The sequence below is a fragment of the Odontesthes bonariensis genome, chromosome 8 (genome assembly GCF_027942865.1).
Source record: "Odontesthes bonariensis isolate fOdoBon6 chromosome 8, fOdoBon6.hap1, whole genome shotgun sequence".
NCBI classification, from domain to species: Eukaryota; Metazoa; Chordata; class Actinopteri; order Atheriniformes; family Atherinopsidae; genus Odontesthes; species Odontesthes bonariensis.
The window spans coordinates 39,965,654-39,983,469 of record NC_134513.1 but is presented as its reverse complement, the minus strand read 5'-3'; the positions used below and the strand labels follow the sequence as shown (position 1 = coordinate 39,983,469).

The 17,816-nt window shown below is 46.5% G+C and overlaps 1 protein-coding gene across 1 annotated transcript in view; it reads right to left on the bottom strand.

Moving 5' to 3' along the window:
• Positions 1–17,816, bottom strand: part of LOC142385680 (transportin-3) — a 29,337-nt gene that overhangs the window by 7,648 nt on the left and 3,873 nt on the right. Inside the window, exons 5-18 of the mRNA XM_075472405.1 lie at positions 17,653–17,796; positions 17,403–17,578; positions 17,185–17,323; positions 16,692–16,838; positions 16,457–16,564; positions 16,285–16,376; positions 16,042–16,181; positions 15,711–15,902; positions 9,487–9,578; positions 9,323–9,399; positions 9,184–9,244; positions 8,934–9,074; positions 8,657–8,773; positions 5,700–5,794 (exon numbers count right to left, since the gene is read on the bottom strand). Of these exons, the coding sequence (XP_075328520.1) occupies positions 5,700–5,794; positions 8,657–8,773; positions 8,934–9,074; positions 9,184–9,244; positions 9,323–9,399; positions 9,487–9,578; positions 15,711–15,902; positions 16,042–16,181; positions 16,285–16,376; positions 16,457–16,564; positions 16,692–16,838; positions 17,185–17,323; positions 17,403–17,578; positions 17,653–17,796 (1,721 nt within the window). The remainder of the gene's footprint in view (positions 1–5,699; positions 5,795–8,656; positions 8,774–8,933; positions 9,075–9,183; positions 9,245–9,322; positions 9,400–9,486; positions 9,579–15,710; positions 15,903–16,041; positions 16,182–16,284; positions 16,377–16,456; positions 16,565–16,691; positions 16,839–17,184; positions 17,324–17,402; positions 17,579–17,652; positions 17,797–17,816) is intronic.

Sequence of the window (17,816 nt, the reverse complement as noted above, 5' to 3'; positions counted from 1 at the left end):
AACATCTGTGGTGGGCAGAGAAACAGCTCAGAGGTTCCACAGCAGGAGAACAAACAGCCCAGATGTTCCACAGCAGGAGAACAAACAGCTCAGATGTTCCACAGCAGGAGAACAAACAGCCCAGATGTTCCACAGCAGGAGAACAAACAGCTCAGATGTTTCACAGCAGGAGAACAAACAGCTCAGATGTTCCAGGGCTCCAGAGTGCAACCAATTTTCTCAATGGTGCGCCTAAAAAAAATCTCAGGTTGCACCGGTGCAACCACCCGTTCGAGGGAAAAAAAAAAAAAAAAGTCTACGCGACTCTGAAAGTCTCCCTGTGGTTCAACAACAGACACACATTAGACCCATATCGTGGTCTAAACCAATCAGAGATAGTGAAGGGCGGGACCCCCTTCTGATTGGCCCGTGTACGTTTGAACACGTGCTTGCTTGTCAGACAGGGAGGTAATGAACCTCGGCTCGTCAGATGAACAGTGGATGTAGCCGCGGGTGATAAGATGAAAAGAACGATTGACAACTTTTTGGTTAAGTTAAGGCCTCATTCGTCCGAAAATAACCACAACCAATGCTCTGACACGGAGCCATCAACCTCCCACGTTATGTCAAGCCCAGGTCCAGAGCTAGCATCAGATAATGAGCCACATACGATCGACTCCAAGCCAGAACCAACTGAAATTAAAAGGGGTAAAGTGTATACATTTCTAAGAGAGTGGCTTGACCAGTTTACCTGGCTAAAATACAGTAAAGCCAATAAAAGCCGATTAATGCACTGCATTTACTGTAAAGTGTGGCAATAGTGCATTTGTGACTGGTTCAAATAGATTTCGAATTGAAACGCTGAAAAAGCACAACGCATCTATGAAACACATCACCTGCTCAGTGTCCCCTCTCCCCGCTGCCTTTCAGCAGCAGGCAGCAGCAAACAGAGATGATAATCAAGTTTAACGTTGCCGACCATATTGCAAAAGTTCCCTTCACTAAGTTCACGTCCGAAATAATTCTTCAGAAGAAAAATGGCTTGAACATAAACCCGACGTACAGCAATGATGTTGCGTGCGCGCAATTTATATCGGAGATACGTTGGAAAAAAAGACGTCTGTGCCAAATGCGAACAGTGAGTACATGGCATTCCTGATCGCTCAGGAATGCGTCATTGTGTACGGCCGTATCTTGAGGAGAGGAAGACCGATGAATACACTGATATATATATTTAACCCAACTACAGGAGTTGGCCATCCGAGAGGCATGTGACTGCAATGGAGGATCGTCCATAAGACATTGAGATGTTCAGTTTGAAGCCCTTAAAACACTTGCAATTTTAATTTAGATTTTCTTTTTATTTAATTTATCTCAAGATGTTTTAAGTTTAAATTTCAGGCCAGTGAAGCACTTTAAGCACCAACTCTTTTTCAGTAAGTTAAGTTCAGTAAGTTTGTAGAATTGTGCTTCAAATAAAGAACTTTATTTTGACCAGATTGCTAGTTAATAGACATATATGGACAGCGATTTTAAAATAAATAAAGTGAACCTGTAAAACTGCAGTGTTAAATGCAATGCGTTTGAAACTTTGGGTGCACCTAACTTTTGTGCTGGTGCACCTAAGAAAAAAAGTTAGGCGCACCAGTGCAACCAGTGTAAAAAGTTAGTCTGGAGCCCTGTGTTCCACAGCAGGAGAACAAACAGCCCAGATGTTCCACAGCAGGAGAACAAACAGCTCAGATGTTCAACAGCAGGAGAACAAACAGCCCAGATGTTCCACAGCAGGAGAACAAACAGCTCAGATGTTCAACAGCAGGAGAACAAACAGCCCAGATGTTCCACAGCAGGAGAACAAACAGCTCAGATGTTCCACAGCAGGAGAAAAAACAGCCCAGATGTTCCACAGCAGGAAAACAAACAGCTCAGATGTTCCACAGCAGGAAAACAAACAGCTCAGATGTTCCACAGCAGGAGAACAAACAGCCCAGATGTTCCACAGCAGGAGAACAAACAGCTCAGATGTTCCACAGCAGGAGAACAAACAGCCCAGATGTTCCACAGCAGGAGAACAAACAGCCCAGATGTTCCACAGCAGGAGAAAAAACAGCTCAGATGTTCCACAGCAGGAGAACAAACAGCTCAGATGTTCCACAGCAGGAGAAAAACAGCCCAGATGTTCCACAGCAGGAGAACAAACAGCTCAGATGTTCCACAGCAGGAGAACAAACAGCCCAGATGTTCCACAGCAGGAGAACAAACAGCTCAGATGTTCCACAGCAGGAGAACAAACAGCCCAGATGTTCCACAGCAGGAGAACAAACAGCTCAGATGTTCCACAGCAGGAGAACAAACAGCCCAGATGTTCCAGAGCAGGAGAACAAACAGCTCAGATGTTCCACAGCAGGAGAACAAACAGCCCAGATGTTCCAGAGCAGGAGAACAAACAGCTCAGATGTTCCACAGCAGGAGAACAAACAGCCCAGATGTTCCACAGCAGGAAAACAAACAGCTCAGATGTTCCACAGCAGGAAAACAAACAGCTCAGATGTTCCACAGCAGGAAAACAAACAGCTCAGATGTTCCACAGCAGGAGAACAAACAGCCCAGATGTTCCACAGCAGGAGAACAAACAGCTCAGATGTTCCACAGCAGGAGAACAAACAGCCCAGATGTTCCACAGCAGGAGAACAAACAGCCCAGATGTTCCACAGCAGGAGAAAAAACAGCTCAGATGTTCCACAGCAGGAGAACAAACAGCTCAGATGTTCCACAGCAGGAGAAAAACAGCCCAGATGTTCCACAGCAGGAGAACAAACAGCCCAGATGTTCCACAGCAGGAGAACAAACAGCTCAGATGTTCCACAGCAGGAGAAAAAACAGCCCAGATGTTCCACAGCAGGAGAACAAACAGTCCAGATGTTCCACAGCAGGAGAACAAACAGCCCACATGTTCCACAGCAGGAGAACAAACAGCCCAGATGTTCCACAGCAGGAGAACAAACAGCTCCGTTGTTCCACAGCAGGAGAACAAACAGCTCCGATGTTCAACAGCAGGAGAACAAACAGCCCAGATGTTCAACAGCAGGAGAACAAACAGCCCAGATGTTCCACAGCAGGAGAACAAACAGCTCTGATGTTCCACAGCAGGAGAACAAACAGCCCAGATGTTCCACAGCAGGAGAACAAACAGCCCAGATGTTCCACAGCAGGAGAACAAACAGCCCAGATGTTCCACAGCAGGAGAACAAACAGCTCAGATGTTCCACAGAAGGAGAACAAACAGCCCAGATGTTCCACAGCAGGAGAACAAACAGCTCAGATGTTCCACAGAAGGAGAACAAACAGCCCAGATGTTCCACAGCAGGAGAACAAACAGCTCAGATGTTCCACAGCAGGAGAACAAACAGCTCAGATGTTCCACAGCAGGAGAACAAACAGCCCAGATGTTCCACAGCAGGAGAACAAACAGCCCAGATGTTCCACAGCAGGAGAACAAACAGCCCAGATGTTCCACAGCAGGAGAACAAACAGCCCAGATGTTCCACAGCAGGAGAACAAACAGCTCAGATGTTCCACAGCAGGAGAACAAACAGCCCAGATGTTCCACAGCAGGAGAACTAACAGCTCCGATGTTCAACAGCAGGAGAACAAACAGCCCAGATGTTCCACAGCAGGAGAACAAACAGCTCAGATGTTCAACAGCAGGAGAACAAACAGCCCAGATGTTGCACAGCAGGAGAACAAACAGCCCAGATGTTCCACAGCAGGAGAACAAACAGCTCAGATGTTCCACAGCAGGAGAACAAACAGCTCAGATGTTCCACAGCAGGAGAACAAACAGCTCTGATGTTCCACAGCAGGAGAACAAACAGCCCAGATGTTCCACAGCAGGAGAACAAACAGCCCAGATGTTCCACAGCAGGAGAACAAACAGCCCAGATGTTCCACAGCAGGAGAACAAACAGCTCAGATGTTCCACAGAAGGAGAACAAACAGCTCAGATGTTCCACAGCAGGAGAACAAACAGCTCAGATGTTCCACAGCAGGAGAACAAACAGCTCAGATGTTCCACAGAAGGAGAACAAACAGCTCAGATGTTCCACAGCAGGAGAACAAACAGCCCAGATGTTCCACAGCAGGAGAACAAACAGCTCAGATGTTCCACAGCAGGAGAACAAACAGCCCAGATGTTCCACAGCAGGAGAACAAACAGCTCAGATGTTCCATAGCAGGAGAACAAACAGCCCAGATGTTCCACAGCAGGAGAACAAACAGCCCAGATGTTCAACAGCAGGAGAATAAACAGCCCAGATGTTCCACAGCAGGAGAACAAACAGCTCAGATGTTCCACAGCAGGAGAACAAACAGCTCAGATGTTCCACAGCAGGAGAACAAACAGCCCAGATGTTCCACAGCAGGAGAACAAACAGCCCAGATGTTCCACAGCAGGACCTCTGATAGAGCTGAAGATGTGCTCACAGTAACGATGATTATAGTAACTCATGTTTAGGCTTGTTGGGTCATATTTCAGACAGAACATGTACAAACCTGAATGACACATGTGATTCAGTTTGTTGTGATGAGGCCAACCATCAGATTTTGTCTTATTTTCTAAAGATCTAAATGTTTTCCACCTCTGACTACAGAGACTAAGCTGAAAACTAAAAAGTACAAAATGAGATGAACCCATCATATAAAACCTCCCACAGTACTGGACAACACGATGACGGCTCCATCACTTTCTGATGTTTTTACAACCGGCAGAGACAGAAAGAAGAGCCAAATGTTCAACAGCAGGAGAACAAACAGCCCAGATGTTCCCTTCAGATCACCTGCTCCTTCCAAGATGAAACAAGTATTCCAAGCTGCTGATTTATCTTAAAGGGTCAGAGTCGGCCCAGGCTCAGCATCATTCCTGCTCACATGAGGGAACATCAGGACGCATCAGAACCACAGTTCTGTGGGTCAAACTTTATTTAAACCCATCATCATCCCATCTTATTCCATTTCCTCTCTCAGCTGCATCTCTGTCCCCATTCCTAAAGTCCAGCTGTGAGCCACACAGGAAGCTGACAGGAAGCTGACAGGAAGCTGACAGGAAGCTGACAGGAAGCTGACAGGCGTGTGAAGTGATGACACGAATGAGTCCCGTTGTCTGAAACTGAATTCATTTTAATAAAAATGGAAAGAATAAATGAATTAAGAATAAACAAAGAACTATTAAACTCATAGAAAATCAGAACGCAGCTGTTATTTTCTCTGCGTTTCTTCACGGATTTCCCTGGATATGCGTGTGGACTCTGATGTTTTGGGACTGTGACCATGCCAGGGAAGCTTAGGAAACCATGTGGGATCAAAGAGGGACGGAAGACTGACATCATGGACGCCATGTCAGCTGAATGAAGGGAGCACCGTTGGTCAGAGCGGCGAGTTCTGCCGGTTTGATGCGTGACATCACACATGAGGTGGGACCAGCTGCCCCGAGCTGCCTCACGGCTCAGAGGTGTGTCAGGTGACTGCTTCACCTCTGGACTTTAACACCATGTGACACGGGATAAAGGCGCGTCAGAAGCAGCGAGATAAGGCAGACATGAAGGAGGAGGATGGCACAGAGAAGGCTGTGTGACAGAGAGAACAGCTGGTCACACGCAGAGGGGCATGCTGGGTAATAATGAGACTCCTGAACCAGGTGTGTTTGGGTGAGCGTGCACACTCACCTGGTGGCCAGTCTGAACAGGTCATCCACGGTGTCTGGGTGATTCCTCAGGCCGTTTGGCTGCTCCAACAGCTGGAAGGTTGGCATACACAGAGCCTGGAAGAGGGAGAACAGGTCATCATCACCACTAAGATGACATCACTGCAGCTCAGGAGAGGGGCGGGGCCTCTCATGAGGCAACACTCATGAGGCAACACGAAAAATGAAGGCGTTAACAGGTGAGGGTTTGTGAGTTCACAGGTGAGTTCACAGGTGAGGGTTTGTGAGTTCACAGATGAGGGTTTGTGGGTTCACAGGTGAGGGTTTGAGAGTTCACAGGTGAGGGTTTGTGAATTCACAGATGAGGGTTTGAGTTAACAGGTGAGGGTTTGTGAGTTCACAGGTGAGGGTTTGTGGGTTCACAGGTGAGGGTTTGAGTTCACGGGTGAGAGTTTGTGAGTTCACAGGTGAGGGTTCGTGAGTTCACAGGTGAGGGTTCGTGAGTTCACAGGTGAGGGTTCGTGAGTTCACGGGTGAGGGTTTGTGAGTTCACAGGTGAGGGTTTGAGAGTTCACAGGTGAGGGTTTGAGTTCACAGGTGAGGGTTTGTGAGTTCACGGGTGAGGGTTTGTGAGTTCACAGGTGAGGGTTTGTGAGTTCACAGGTGAGGGTTTGTGAGTTCACAGGTGAGTTCACAGGTGAGGGTTTGTGAGTTCACAGGTGAGAGTTTGTGAGTTCACAGGTGAGAGTTTGTGAGTTCACAGGTGAGGGTTTGAGAGTTCACAGGTGAGGGTTTGAGTTCACAGGTGAGGGTTTGTGGGTTCAAAGGTGAGGATTTGAGTTCACGGGTGAGGGTTTGTGAGTTCACAGGTGAGGGTTTGAGAGTTCACAGGTGAGGGTTCGTGAGTTCACAGGTGAGGGTTCGTGAGTTCACAGGTGAGGGTTCGTGAGTTCACGGGTGAGGGTTTGAGAGTTCACAGGTGAGGGTTTGAGAGTTCACAGGTGAGGGTTCGTGAGTTCACAGGTGAGGGTTCGTGAGTTCACGGGTGAGGGTTTGTGAGTTCACAGGTGAGGGTTTGAGAGTTCACAGGTGAGGGTTTGAGTTCACAGGTGAGGGTTTGTGAGTTCACGGGTGAGGGTTTGTGAGTTCACAGGTGAGAGTTTGTGAGTTCACAGGTGAGAGTTTGTGAGTTCACAGGTGAGGGTTTGTGAGTTCACGGGTGAGGGTTTGTGGGTTCACGGGTGAGGGTTTGTGAGTTCACAAGTGAGGGTTTGTGGGTTCACAGGTGAGGGTTTGTGAGTTCACAGGTGAGGGTTTGTGGGTTCACAGGTGTGTTCACAGGTGAGGGTTTGTGAGTTCACAGGTGAGTTCACAAGTGAGAGTTTGTGAGTTCACAGGTGAGTTCACAAGTGAGGGTTTGTGAGTTCACAGGTGTGTTCACAGGTGAGGGTTTGTGAGTTCACAGGTGAGTTCACAAGTGAGGGTTTGTGAGTTCACAGGTGAGTTCACAAGTGAGGGTTTGTGAGTTCACAGGTGAGGGTTTGTGAGTTCACAGGTGAGGCTTTGTGGGTTCACAGGTGAGGGTTTGTGAGTTCACAGGTGAGGGTTTGTGAGTTCACAGGTGAGGGTTTGTGAGTTCACAGGTGAGGGTTTGTGAGTTCACAGGTGAGGGTTTGAGTTCACAGGTGAGGGTTTGAGTTCACAGGTGAGGGTTTGTGGTTCACAGGTGAGGGTTTGTGAGTTCACAGGTGAGGGTTTGTGATTTCACAGGTGAGGGTTTGTGAGTTCACAGGTGAGGGTTTGTGAGTTCACAGGTGAGGGTTTGAGTTCACAGGTGAGGGTTTGAGTTCACAGGTGAGGGTTTGAGTTCACAGGTGAGGGTTTGTGGTTCACAGGTCAGGGTTTGTGAGTTCACAGGTGAGGGTTTGTGATTTCACAGGTGAGGGTTTGTGGTTCACAGGTCAGGGTTTGTGAGTTCACAGGTGAGTTCACAGGTGAGAGTTTGTGAGTTCACAGGTGAGGGTTTGTGAGTTCACAGGTGAGGGTTTGTGGGTTCACAGGTGAGGGTTTGTGGGTTCACAGGTGAGGGTTTGTGGGTTCACAGGTGAGGGTTTGTGGGTTCACAGGTGAGGGTGTGTGGGTTCACAGGTGAGGGTTTGAATTCACAGGTGAGGGTTTGAATTCACAGGTGAGGGTTTGAATTCACAGGTGAGGGTTTGAGTTCACAGGTGAGGGTTTGAGTTCACAGGTGAGGGTTTGAGTTCACAGGTGAGGGTTTGAGTTCACAGGTGAGGGTTTGTGGGTTCACAGGTGAGGGTTTGAGTTCACAGGTGAGGGTTTGAGTTCACAGGTCAGGGTTTGTGAGTTCACAGGTGAGTTCACAGGTGAGAGTTTGTGAGTTCACAGGTGAGGGTTTGTGAGTTCACAGGTGAGGGTTTGTGGGTTCACAGGTGAGGGTTTGTGGGTTCACAGGTGAGGGTTTGTGGGTTCACAGGTGAGGGTTTGTGGGTTCACAGGTGAGGGTTTGTGAGTTCACAGGTGAGGGTTTGTGGGTTCACAGGTGAGGGTTTGAGTTCACAGGTGAGGGTTTGAGTTCACAGGTGAGGGTTTGAGTTCACAGGTGAGGGTTTGTGGTTCACAGGTCAGGGTTTGTGAGTTCACAGGTGAGGGTTTGAGAGTTCACAGGTGAGGGTTTGAGAGTTCACAGGTGAGGGTTTGAGAGTTCACAGGTGAGGGTTTGAGAGTTCACAGGTGAGGGTTTGTGAGTTCACAGGTGAGGGTTTGTGAGTTCACAGGTGAGGGTTTGTGAGTTCACAGGTGAGGGTTTGTGAGTTCACAGGTGAGAGTTTGTGAGTTCACAGGTGAGGGTTTGAGTTCACATGTGAGGGTTTGTGGGTTCACAGGTGAGGGTCTGTGGGTTCACAGGTGAGGGTTTGAGTTCACAGGTGAGGGTTTGTGAGTTCACAGGTGAGGGTTTACCTGTAGCATGTCCAGAAGTCCCTGCCTGCAGCCCTCTTCCATGCCGTACTCATCCACTAGTATGCTTCCCAGGTACAGGAAGCAGGAGTGTGGATACACCTGGTACACACTTACCATCTGATGACAACAAACAAGTGATCAATGTTTCCATGACAACCGATATAATGATGTAATCCAGAACCAATGGACTACCAGTTTCTGTGAATGATCAGATACTCTGCATTTCCAAATAATCCTTAAAATAACACGAAAGACAGACGGCTCAGGTGTGTCTTACCTGAGTAACGAGTGGCTGCAGCAGGGAGGCGGAGCCTTTTCCAACACAGCGTACAGCAAACCTGAGGCAGCGACAGCACCTCTCCACGATCCGGTTATCAGCCTGGTGAGTGTTCAGCGTCTCCGAGAGCACCGGCCAGATCTACAGGTTAGACAGGTGAGGTAGGGTTATTCTATAGTTATATATACACTTCATTTGCAAATATTCAAATGAGTCCCCTTATGAACCACAGGTGCATTCAGGTGTTTACCTCCTGGATGACTTTCTGACAGGGATGAGTCTGTCCGTTTTCCACGATGGGGTTAGTATGTCTGAGGAACAACAAGTGGCTTCATTTAAATATGCGCTTAATAAAGTATGAGGACGGGTAAACAAACAGGTGACCTCACCTGAAGATAACAGCCAGCCTGTCGAGCCAGACGGTCGGATCAGCTGATTTACCGTTTATAGATTCTTCAGTCAGAAGCTGAAACAAAGAGTTCAGAGTGAAAGTTTTACCCTGAAACATAACTGAGACTCGACAACACGAATTAACGCAGAAACACACGCTCACCTTTTTCAGAGCCAGCACCTGAACGGCACAGAGGTCGCTGAGACACTCTGAGATCTTCTCCAAAGGAAGACGAGCCAGGACCAGCGCCGTACCTGTAGGGAACAAAGCGTCACTGCTGTAGCCCTTCACCACACGTACCAATCAGAGGCTACATTAAAGGCTTGCTGCGCCCTCCTCCACAGCTGACAACGGTAGTGGCATCCCCTCTCATCTGTCAGGGACGTTATAACAGAGGACATCCAGAGACAAAGGTCAAGGAAGCTGCTCTACTGGATACAGCACCAATCAGCATTAATAGGACTTAGGAACATGTTCTCAAACCAAGTGGAGGTTTTAAGCCCTCGTTCTGCTTCCTCTGCCCTCTCCTGTAACATAAAAATCTAACCTTTGTGTTACGTGTCCTTTCCTTTATTATCTTTATACGGGTGCTGGTGTTGGGTTAGGTTAACTTTATTCCTACCCGGAGGTAGATTTGGTTGCAGTTAAGAGAGTTGGCTGCTTAAACACACACAGACAACATTTAGCACAACGACAGAGAACATAACAGTGACAACAGTGGTCCAGACATGGAAACATGGATAAAAGGTGTACTAAAGGGTATTCGTATCAAAAGACAGAAGATACAATCCAGAATAAAAGCCATCATGGCAGATACAAAAACAGATCTGAATAAATAAATTAATAGATTAGATTAAGGAGGCTGTACAGTCAGTAAGTTAAATAGTCAGTGTTTAGTCCAACAATAGCCTAATTACTATTTAAGGTTTTGATGGCTGAGGGAACAAAGCTGCCTCTATATCTCTTTGTTTTGCAAATAGGTATTTTATACCTGTGGTCTAATGGGAGAGGAAGATATTCACCGTAAGGTGGGTGGGAGCCATCTTCTAAAATAGACCCAGCTAGCCTCTGTAGCTGCTTAATATGTAGGAATTCTGGGTTGAGCTGTGGCTCTCCAATCAGCTTACTGCCCCACCTCACAGATTGGTTCAGGGAGTTCTTATTTTCTAGGGATAGGTTGCTGAACCAAGACACCAGGCTAAAGGATATAACAGATTCAATGAAGCAGAGATAAAACATGGTTAGCATTTTCTGTCAATATGAAAGGAGGACAGTAGTATAAACACTGGTTCCCCTTCTTCTACACAACTTCACAGTTTGCCTCAAAGTTTAGCTTATTGTCGATGATGGGCCCAAGATATTTATAGTTTTCTGCACACTCTACTGTCTGACCCTTTATGATGGTGAGTTCCTGAGCTCTGGGAAGTTTACTAAAGTCAATATGCATATTTTTTGTTTTTGAGATGTTCATCTGTAGAAATGACCTATCACCACCAGTCTACAAAATCCTGGGCAACTGGTTTCTTTTCCTTGTACAGGCTTACAATGAGGGCAAGGGTGTTTCCCACTTATGTCTCTTCTGTACATTTCTGTAGATAACAGTGCTGAGCCTGAGTGAGATGGAGATTTAAATTTCCCTGAGGGAACCTCCCAAAGGGATTAATAAAGTCATCTATCTATTTTCCATAACTTTCACCCAAAAGCCGAATATCTCTTAACTTTTTGTGAGCAGTGCTTGTGCAAAATTGTATAAATGGGGAAAATTCCCTTTCTCATTATAAAATCCCTAATCAAGCTCTGTTTCATATTTCAAGAATAAGTTCAAACCCCATAATATTCAACGGGGTTCTGAATCTAAAATCATCCACTTGTAGAACTGGTACAAAAATATATATTTATTTAGGAATGATAATCAGACAGAATTAACCACACCAACAAAAATCCAGAGCAAGATAGAAGGAATTGACAACAGTAAGAAGCTACTGGGTGCCTTTTAATTTAATTTCATATCAACTAATTAGCCGCATTCGGACAGAGCAGTTCTAAGAACGGTCCTCCTTGAATTCCGTTCTGATAACTGCCCTTCCCCAGCGGAACTGTTTCAGTCTGCATTCCCACATGAGTCGGGACCAGGTTGGGACTGATGCGGCGCAGCCGTCTGCAGCAGCGACGTGTTACTTTAGCGCCACATTCAACAACAAAACAGAACAAAACCCGGTAAAAGTAAGGAGAGAAGAAAAAAACACCACCAAGAAGCTAACATGGAGAGCGGGGAGGCCACCGTGTTCATGGTCTGCATGATGGTGATATTAATCATGGACGATCACATGGGGCGTCTAACATGGAGGCTGGAAGAGCTCACAGAGAGAGTCAGGAGACGAAGGATGGAGCGCAGGCCATACTTCTTGGTTTCATGAAGGAAGGAGAGCAGAGCGCCGCAGACAAAGGAGACCACATGGAGGTTTAACTTATTAAACACGCCAAGGTTGTGTCCGTGTTGTATGAGGAAACATTTCAGCCTGACAACATGACAAGGGGCGGAGCTACCAACCACCAAGGGGCGGAGCTACCGACCACCAAACACCTCTTTCAGATCTGTTCCTATGGAGCCCAGAACAGACCCAGCTGAGGAGAAGGAGCTAACATGGTTCCAGGAACTGAGGGCTGTGGTCCCTAGTTCCTGTATGTGCGAATGCGGGAGAAAACGGCCCCGTTCCTTAAAAGGTTATAGGAACTGCAAAAGGTTCCTACAGTGGGAATGCGCCTATAGTTGCTTTATTTTCACTTAACTTTTATAATGATATTGTTTTGTTTTAATTTGCCTGCTTGGTTTTCTGAGGTCGTACTGAACCATCATACGTTGGTGGGGTGGGTGAGTGTTCACATGAAACTTTAAGCCCTGTATCTCACCACTGATTTGTATTGCCCCGCAATAGAATCTCCACCATAATGTGTTGGAGGGGTTTGAGTATCCCAATGATCCTGAGAGCTTTGTTGACAGGGGTGTTAGTCCCTGTTAGGGTCTCCTGGTGCAAAATTATCTCAGGGGGAGCAACCAGTGTAAAATAGTCACAGCTCCCGGAAAAGGGAAAGGGGGGGCTTGCTGGCCAGCACCTGGTGGACGAGCCTTGGTTCCTGGGGCCCAGTCAGGCTTAGCTCGAAGAAGCAACAGGATGCCACTTCCACATGGGCTTACCACTCGCTGGGAGGAAATTCAAGGCCGGGTGTAATGTGAGCTGGGTGGTATGCGAAGGCGAGGGCTTGGGTGTGCTGGCCCCCGGCATTGCAAACTGGCTCTTGGGATGTGGAATGTTATGGTGTGTAAGGAGCAGCGGTACCAACTAGATATAGTTGGGCTCACCTCCACACACAGCACGGCCTTTGGACCCAAACTCCTGGAGAGGGAATGGACCGTCTCATACTACAAAGTAGGGATGTCACGAGTTCCGATACTTCGGTACCAAGTCGATGCGACAATTCTAAAAACGTGACGGTACTCGTTTTCCTACGGTACGTAGGTACCGGGGATGAAATTCTTTGTGGGCAGCATATACACCTACAAGTGTTCTAGTGTGCCGTTAAAGGCCAAAGGAACAGGGAAGATGGCAGCTGCTGCGACAGCTCCGCCTCGACTCATCGAAAAGAAAAATAGCAAGAGTCGTGTCTGGAAGTACTTTGGGTTTGAGGTGGATGATCAGGGATTAATAATAGATTCACAAAAACCAATATGCAAACGGTGCCAAAGAGCTTTTCAAACGAAAGGAGGAAACAACCAATTTAGCGAAGAATCTCAAAGACAGACATCCAGATTTATTCACAGAATTCAAGGTGAGTGACTTTCAGGTCATGTTAACGTTCACTTTGTGGGCAAATTCACACCCATTGTTCTCCGTTGAATTGCTCAGGAAGTATTCGTTGCAGAGAGAACACACATATCACGTGAAAGAGCGGGAGTCCCTCCTGGACCTGTTGCCTGTGTGACCCAACCTCGGATAAGTGGAAGACAACGCATGAATGGCATTGACCACTGATATACTCTGTTCAAACCTAATAAACAATGCATTATATAAAATAGTAAAATTTTAGTCCTGTGTTTATGTTTACATTGTACCCACATTAGATGGAATGAATGAATGAGCTTGAACACGAACGTCCAACCATTTTATTTTTCATTAAGTACTAATAATAGTTAAAGACTTTGACAATTACCTGAAGAAAGGTGAATTGCTTTGGTCATCAGCTTTCCAGCTTTGCCTAACAAGGTTTTAAAAATTTCATAAGTAGTCAGAAGATAAGAGTGCATTATTTCTGTTTATGGCCCGTTGTCATACTGGCTTATGCAAAAGCATCTCTGGTCTTTTTCATCATCAACTGGAGCCAAGAGAAGGACCAGAGAGACGTCCATCTCATCCTAAAATAGGTTGGTGTGGTCCAAAAGGTTCAGACATGAAACCAGAATTACTAAGAAACGAGTCAGGCCAGCGAGGGGAACTACTTCATGCCACATTTGTTTAACAACAGACCCATAATGGTTGGACTTATTCCAAATTAAATGATAGTTTTAAGCATTACAAAGTTGTCCTGCTGGTGTCACATCCTTTCTTCTTTTTCTGAAGGTTTATGCAACACTGCGGTATTTAATCCTCATCACACTTACAAAACATTTCAACTCGCAGGTTCTATAGATCAGAGGTCTTTTAGTTGGTCAGTTTATTGATCCATTCCATTCAGACAACAAATCAGAATGTGAATTTTGACCTTCACGTCCCAGAACTCATCCACACCGGTTTGTTTTGGTTTTACGAAATAATTAGCATCCTTCTTCCATTCATCAAAAACTCTTATTCAGTTGTTCGTTTTCTTCCATCGAGCCTATTCTAATCAACACTCAAACTGTTCTGAACAGTTCTGCTGATCCAGAACCACCACTTAATAACTACAACCTTTAACCATCTCAGCACCAACACCAACAGCCACGCCGCCCTCTCCCTTTAACCCTTCTGGGATCATCCCCCACAGACCTTTTCAACGGTCGTCTGTTTTCTGGTTTATTATGACAGCTTTGGGGTAAAACTTGAGTTTTGACTGAGCAGTAGGGCTGCACGATATTAGAAAAATATGCGATACACGATAACATGACTGGATACCGCGATATCGATATTACTTGCGATATTTAATATATACATATATTTTTCCCTCTCTACTTGCCATTCTGCATTTTATCATGTATAAAACAACTGAGAGCAATGTTTTATTTCCAACATTTTTTTATTAGGAAAAAACATGGCTGATATACAGCATAAACTTAAAATGTCAACCTTTTTAATAACAGCAAATTAGGTGAATCACGGAGGAGTTCACAAAATGAGGTCGGGAGGGACTTAAAAGTGCTTAAATGATTACATGGGGAAAAGACCAAAATGGCTAGTGAATTTACATTCATAAATCTTCCCTTGGCATAGCAAATTTGTTTAGCATAAACGGTATTCAGATTACGGATACAGGTCGTTTAGGCCATTGGCATTTAGGCCGCAGTCGTTTAGCCCCCCCTGCAGTCGTTTAGGCCAGGCTACCTGAGCAGCTGGAATCTTTATTACTGTACATTCGTTATTATAAGATACAAGTCAGCTCTGCTGGTCTGTCTGGGTAGCCTACATAACTATGGTAAATTATTTAATAACCAACTTTAGTGTGGAAACGTTTTTTTTATTTAATAAATGGTGATTTATAAATTCATAAAATTGTGGAAATAATCATCCGCATTGCCACATTCATTGGACAATAATGCTGTATAATACAAATTCGGTTAGCTTAACAATGCTAAATCGCGATCATGCTAACGAGCAGAAACGGACATTTTAAAGAGTGCAAATACACACCAGGAGCAAGAAAACACTATCAGAAAGGTAAGTAACATGTACACATTCATTTCACATCAGTATGAACATAACTTACATCGTCAGTGACTGCCGCACCGGTGTAAACATGTCGAGTGGTGAACGTGAAGAAAGGAAGAGGAACTGCACAAACCGTCTTCAAAATAAAACGCCCACTTCAAATAATAACGAATGTACAATAATAAAGATTTCAGCTGCTCAGGTAGCCTGGCCTAAACGACTGCGGCCTAAACGCCAATGGCCTAAACGACCTGCTCCCCAGATTACAATTCTGCTGCCATAATGCTGGACAGGACAAGGGAAAAAAAAAAAAAATAAATAAATAATTTGCGATAAAATTTTTCCTTTTGCGATACGTGTATTGCAAGCCGTGGTATCGCGATAACGATACATTTTCGATATATTGTGCAGCCCTACTGAGCAGTTTTAAAGCTCAAAGCCAACCAATCAGTTACCTGTATGACCCTGTTTCAGGTGTAATGCAGGTACCTTTGAGCAGTCCGACAGCAGCCTCAGTGGACAGAGCAAAGGAGTCCAGAGCCCGAGCGATGTCTAGCAGCCCCTGGAAATGTTGAGCCATGTGATCCCTGCACACTGAGCAGATGTTGTGGATGGCCTTCGCCGCTGCAGACGCCAGCGGTTTCTCTCTCAGGCCTTTCATCAGGTAGTTCAACACTGGGTCTGAGCCAGGAGAAGCACACAAAAATTTTAACTTCAGAGCTAACAGGAGGACTTTCAACAGGAAGTGAACATCTCAGATCACTCCAGGAGAATGGCGTACTAATCTGAGACAACAGGAGTGAACCCTCTGGCATCGTACCCAGGAACCTCGGGTTTCTGTCCACCACCTCGCTCATCTCTCCAACCAGCTCGATGCTTGTGTACCGGACTGCCATGTGGACGCTTTCTGGAAGTAAGACCACCTGCTGCAATACCTCTGACAGCGTTGGGTTGTTCTCACTGAAACATGGAGGATAACTCTGCTTACACAACCACAACAAAGCAGGGCAGGGAACAGCTGGCACCTTTGTCAAAGCGTCTCCGGGCCTCTGCAGATACTCACGGATCAACACTTTTTGCAATGGAAGCCATGATGAAGAGAACAGCCTCCGTCACCTCCCAGGGAGGATTGCCATCTTTTAATGTAGAATACAACTGAGGACAGAAGGAAAATTAAATTCACACTAAATGAAGGTGAACACACTCATGTGAAACGGATAAGTAGTTCAAAATACCTGAGAGAAGCACTCCATGGATCCAACAAGAAAAATGACATCTTTAACCAGATCTGAGACTCTCATCCTGAACTCCCCAAAGTCATCAGTGTCCTCTGGGATTCCCTCCTGTCGGGTCAAAGCAACATGACTGAATAACCCGAATCATATTTACCGAGGAGGTGGACAAACATGGGGGAGACATGAGACCAGCCGGTCAGAGGAGCTTCTGTGGAGACTGGATCAGAACTCTTACGTGGTCTGGATCGAGCTGGCAGTGTCGCGCCAAACAGTGCAGGAGTCTCTGGATGTAAGGTCTGAAGATGGTATGAAGAGCCGCGTCGTTGATCTTATACAGATGTTCTCCAAGACGATACCAGAAGTTAAAGGAAATCTCCACAACCTGGACCACAGAGAGCAGAATGATCATCCAGACAAACTACATCTGAACAGAGACCAGAATCCCAAACAGAGCTCCAGAAACAGAGCTTTCTGACCACTGGACAGCAAAACTGGGACTGCAGTGGACTCAGAAACTTCTGGAGGAACTGAGGACGATCGTAGGATCTCATTACCTCAGAGCAGGAGCACCAGGCACCTTCTGGGACTAAAGTGTACGGTTGGGCACAGGCTCGCATCATCACAAATACATCCATTTAAAAGTTATAGAGGAGAAGCTTTTGACTGGTCTGATGCAGCATCTGAAGCCTTTCTAAAGGTGGAGGGGGGTGTTGTGGTTGTTCTGGTACCTCGTACTGTGGGTGTCCTGCACAGATCAGCAGCAGCTCCAGCGTCCTCAGGTCTCCCATTCCCTGACCCGGACTCCGGACCGTGGTCTCTAAAAAGGTCTCACAGAGTTCAGTGAAGATCCTGCAGTAGTTCAGCACCCTGTGGACAAATGGCACCCGTAAGCCTGACTGAGCGTGAGCAGCGACTCAGCCATCAAAGCCATGTGTCGTGTTCTCACTTGTCCAGGTCTTCTCGGGCCACAGCCATGTGATAGGCCGTCTCCAGGGTCAGGACCCCCTGGAAGAGCTGCAGAGCCAACGGCATGTTGGTGTCCACGTTTTCTATGGCGTAGAGAGCCGAGCAGACGCAGTCCGACGCTGCTTCGTGCAGGTTGGTCGGGGTTTCGTCCCTCTGCTGAAGAGACACAGACCATGAAAAGCAGGCGCCTCTCACCCCGTAGCTACCCAACATTAGACTGTGAACCTCACCAGAACTTGAAACAGAACCATGAGCAGCTGGTTACTGGCCATGAAGTTGCAGTCCAGGACTCCCAGGTTGAACCAGCTTCCCAGACACCGAAACACCTTGATGAGCATCTTCTCATCGCTGCCCGTCTTCTCCACGCAGGTCGTCTACGGAGACAGAAAACAAA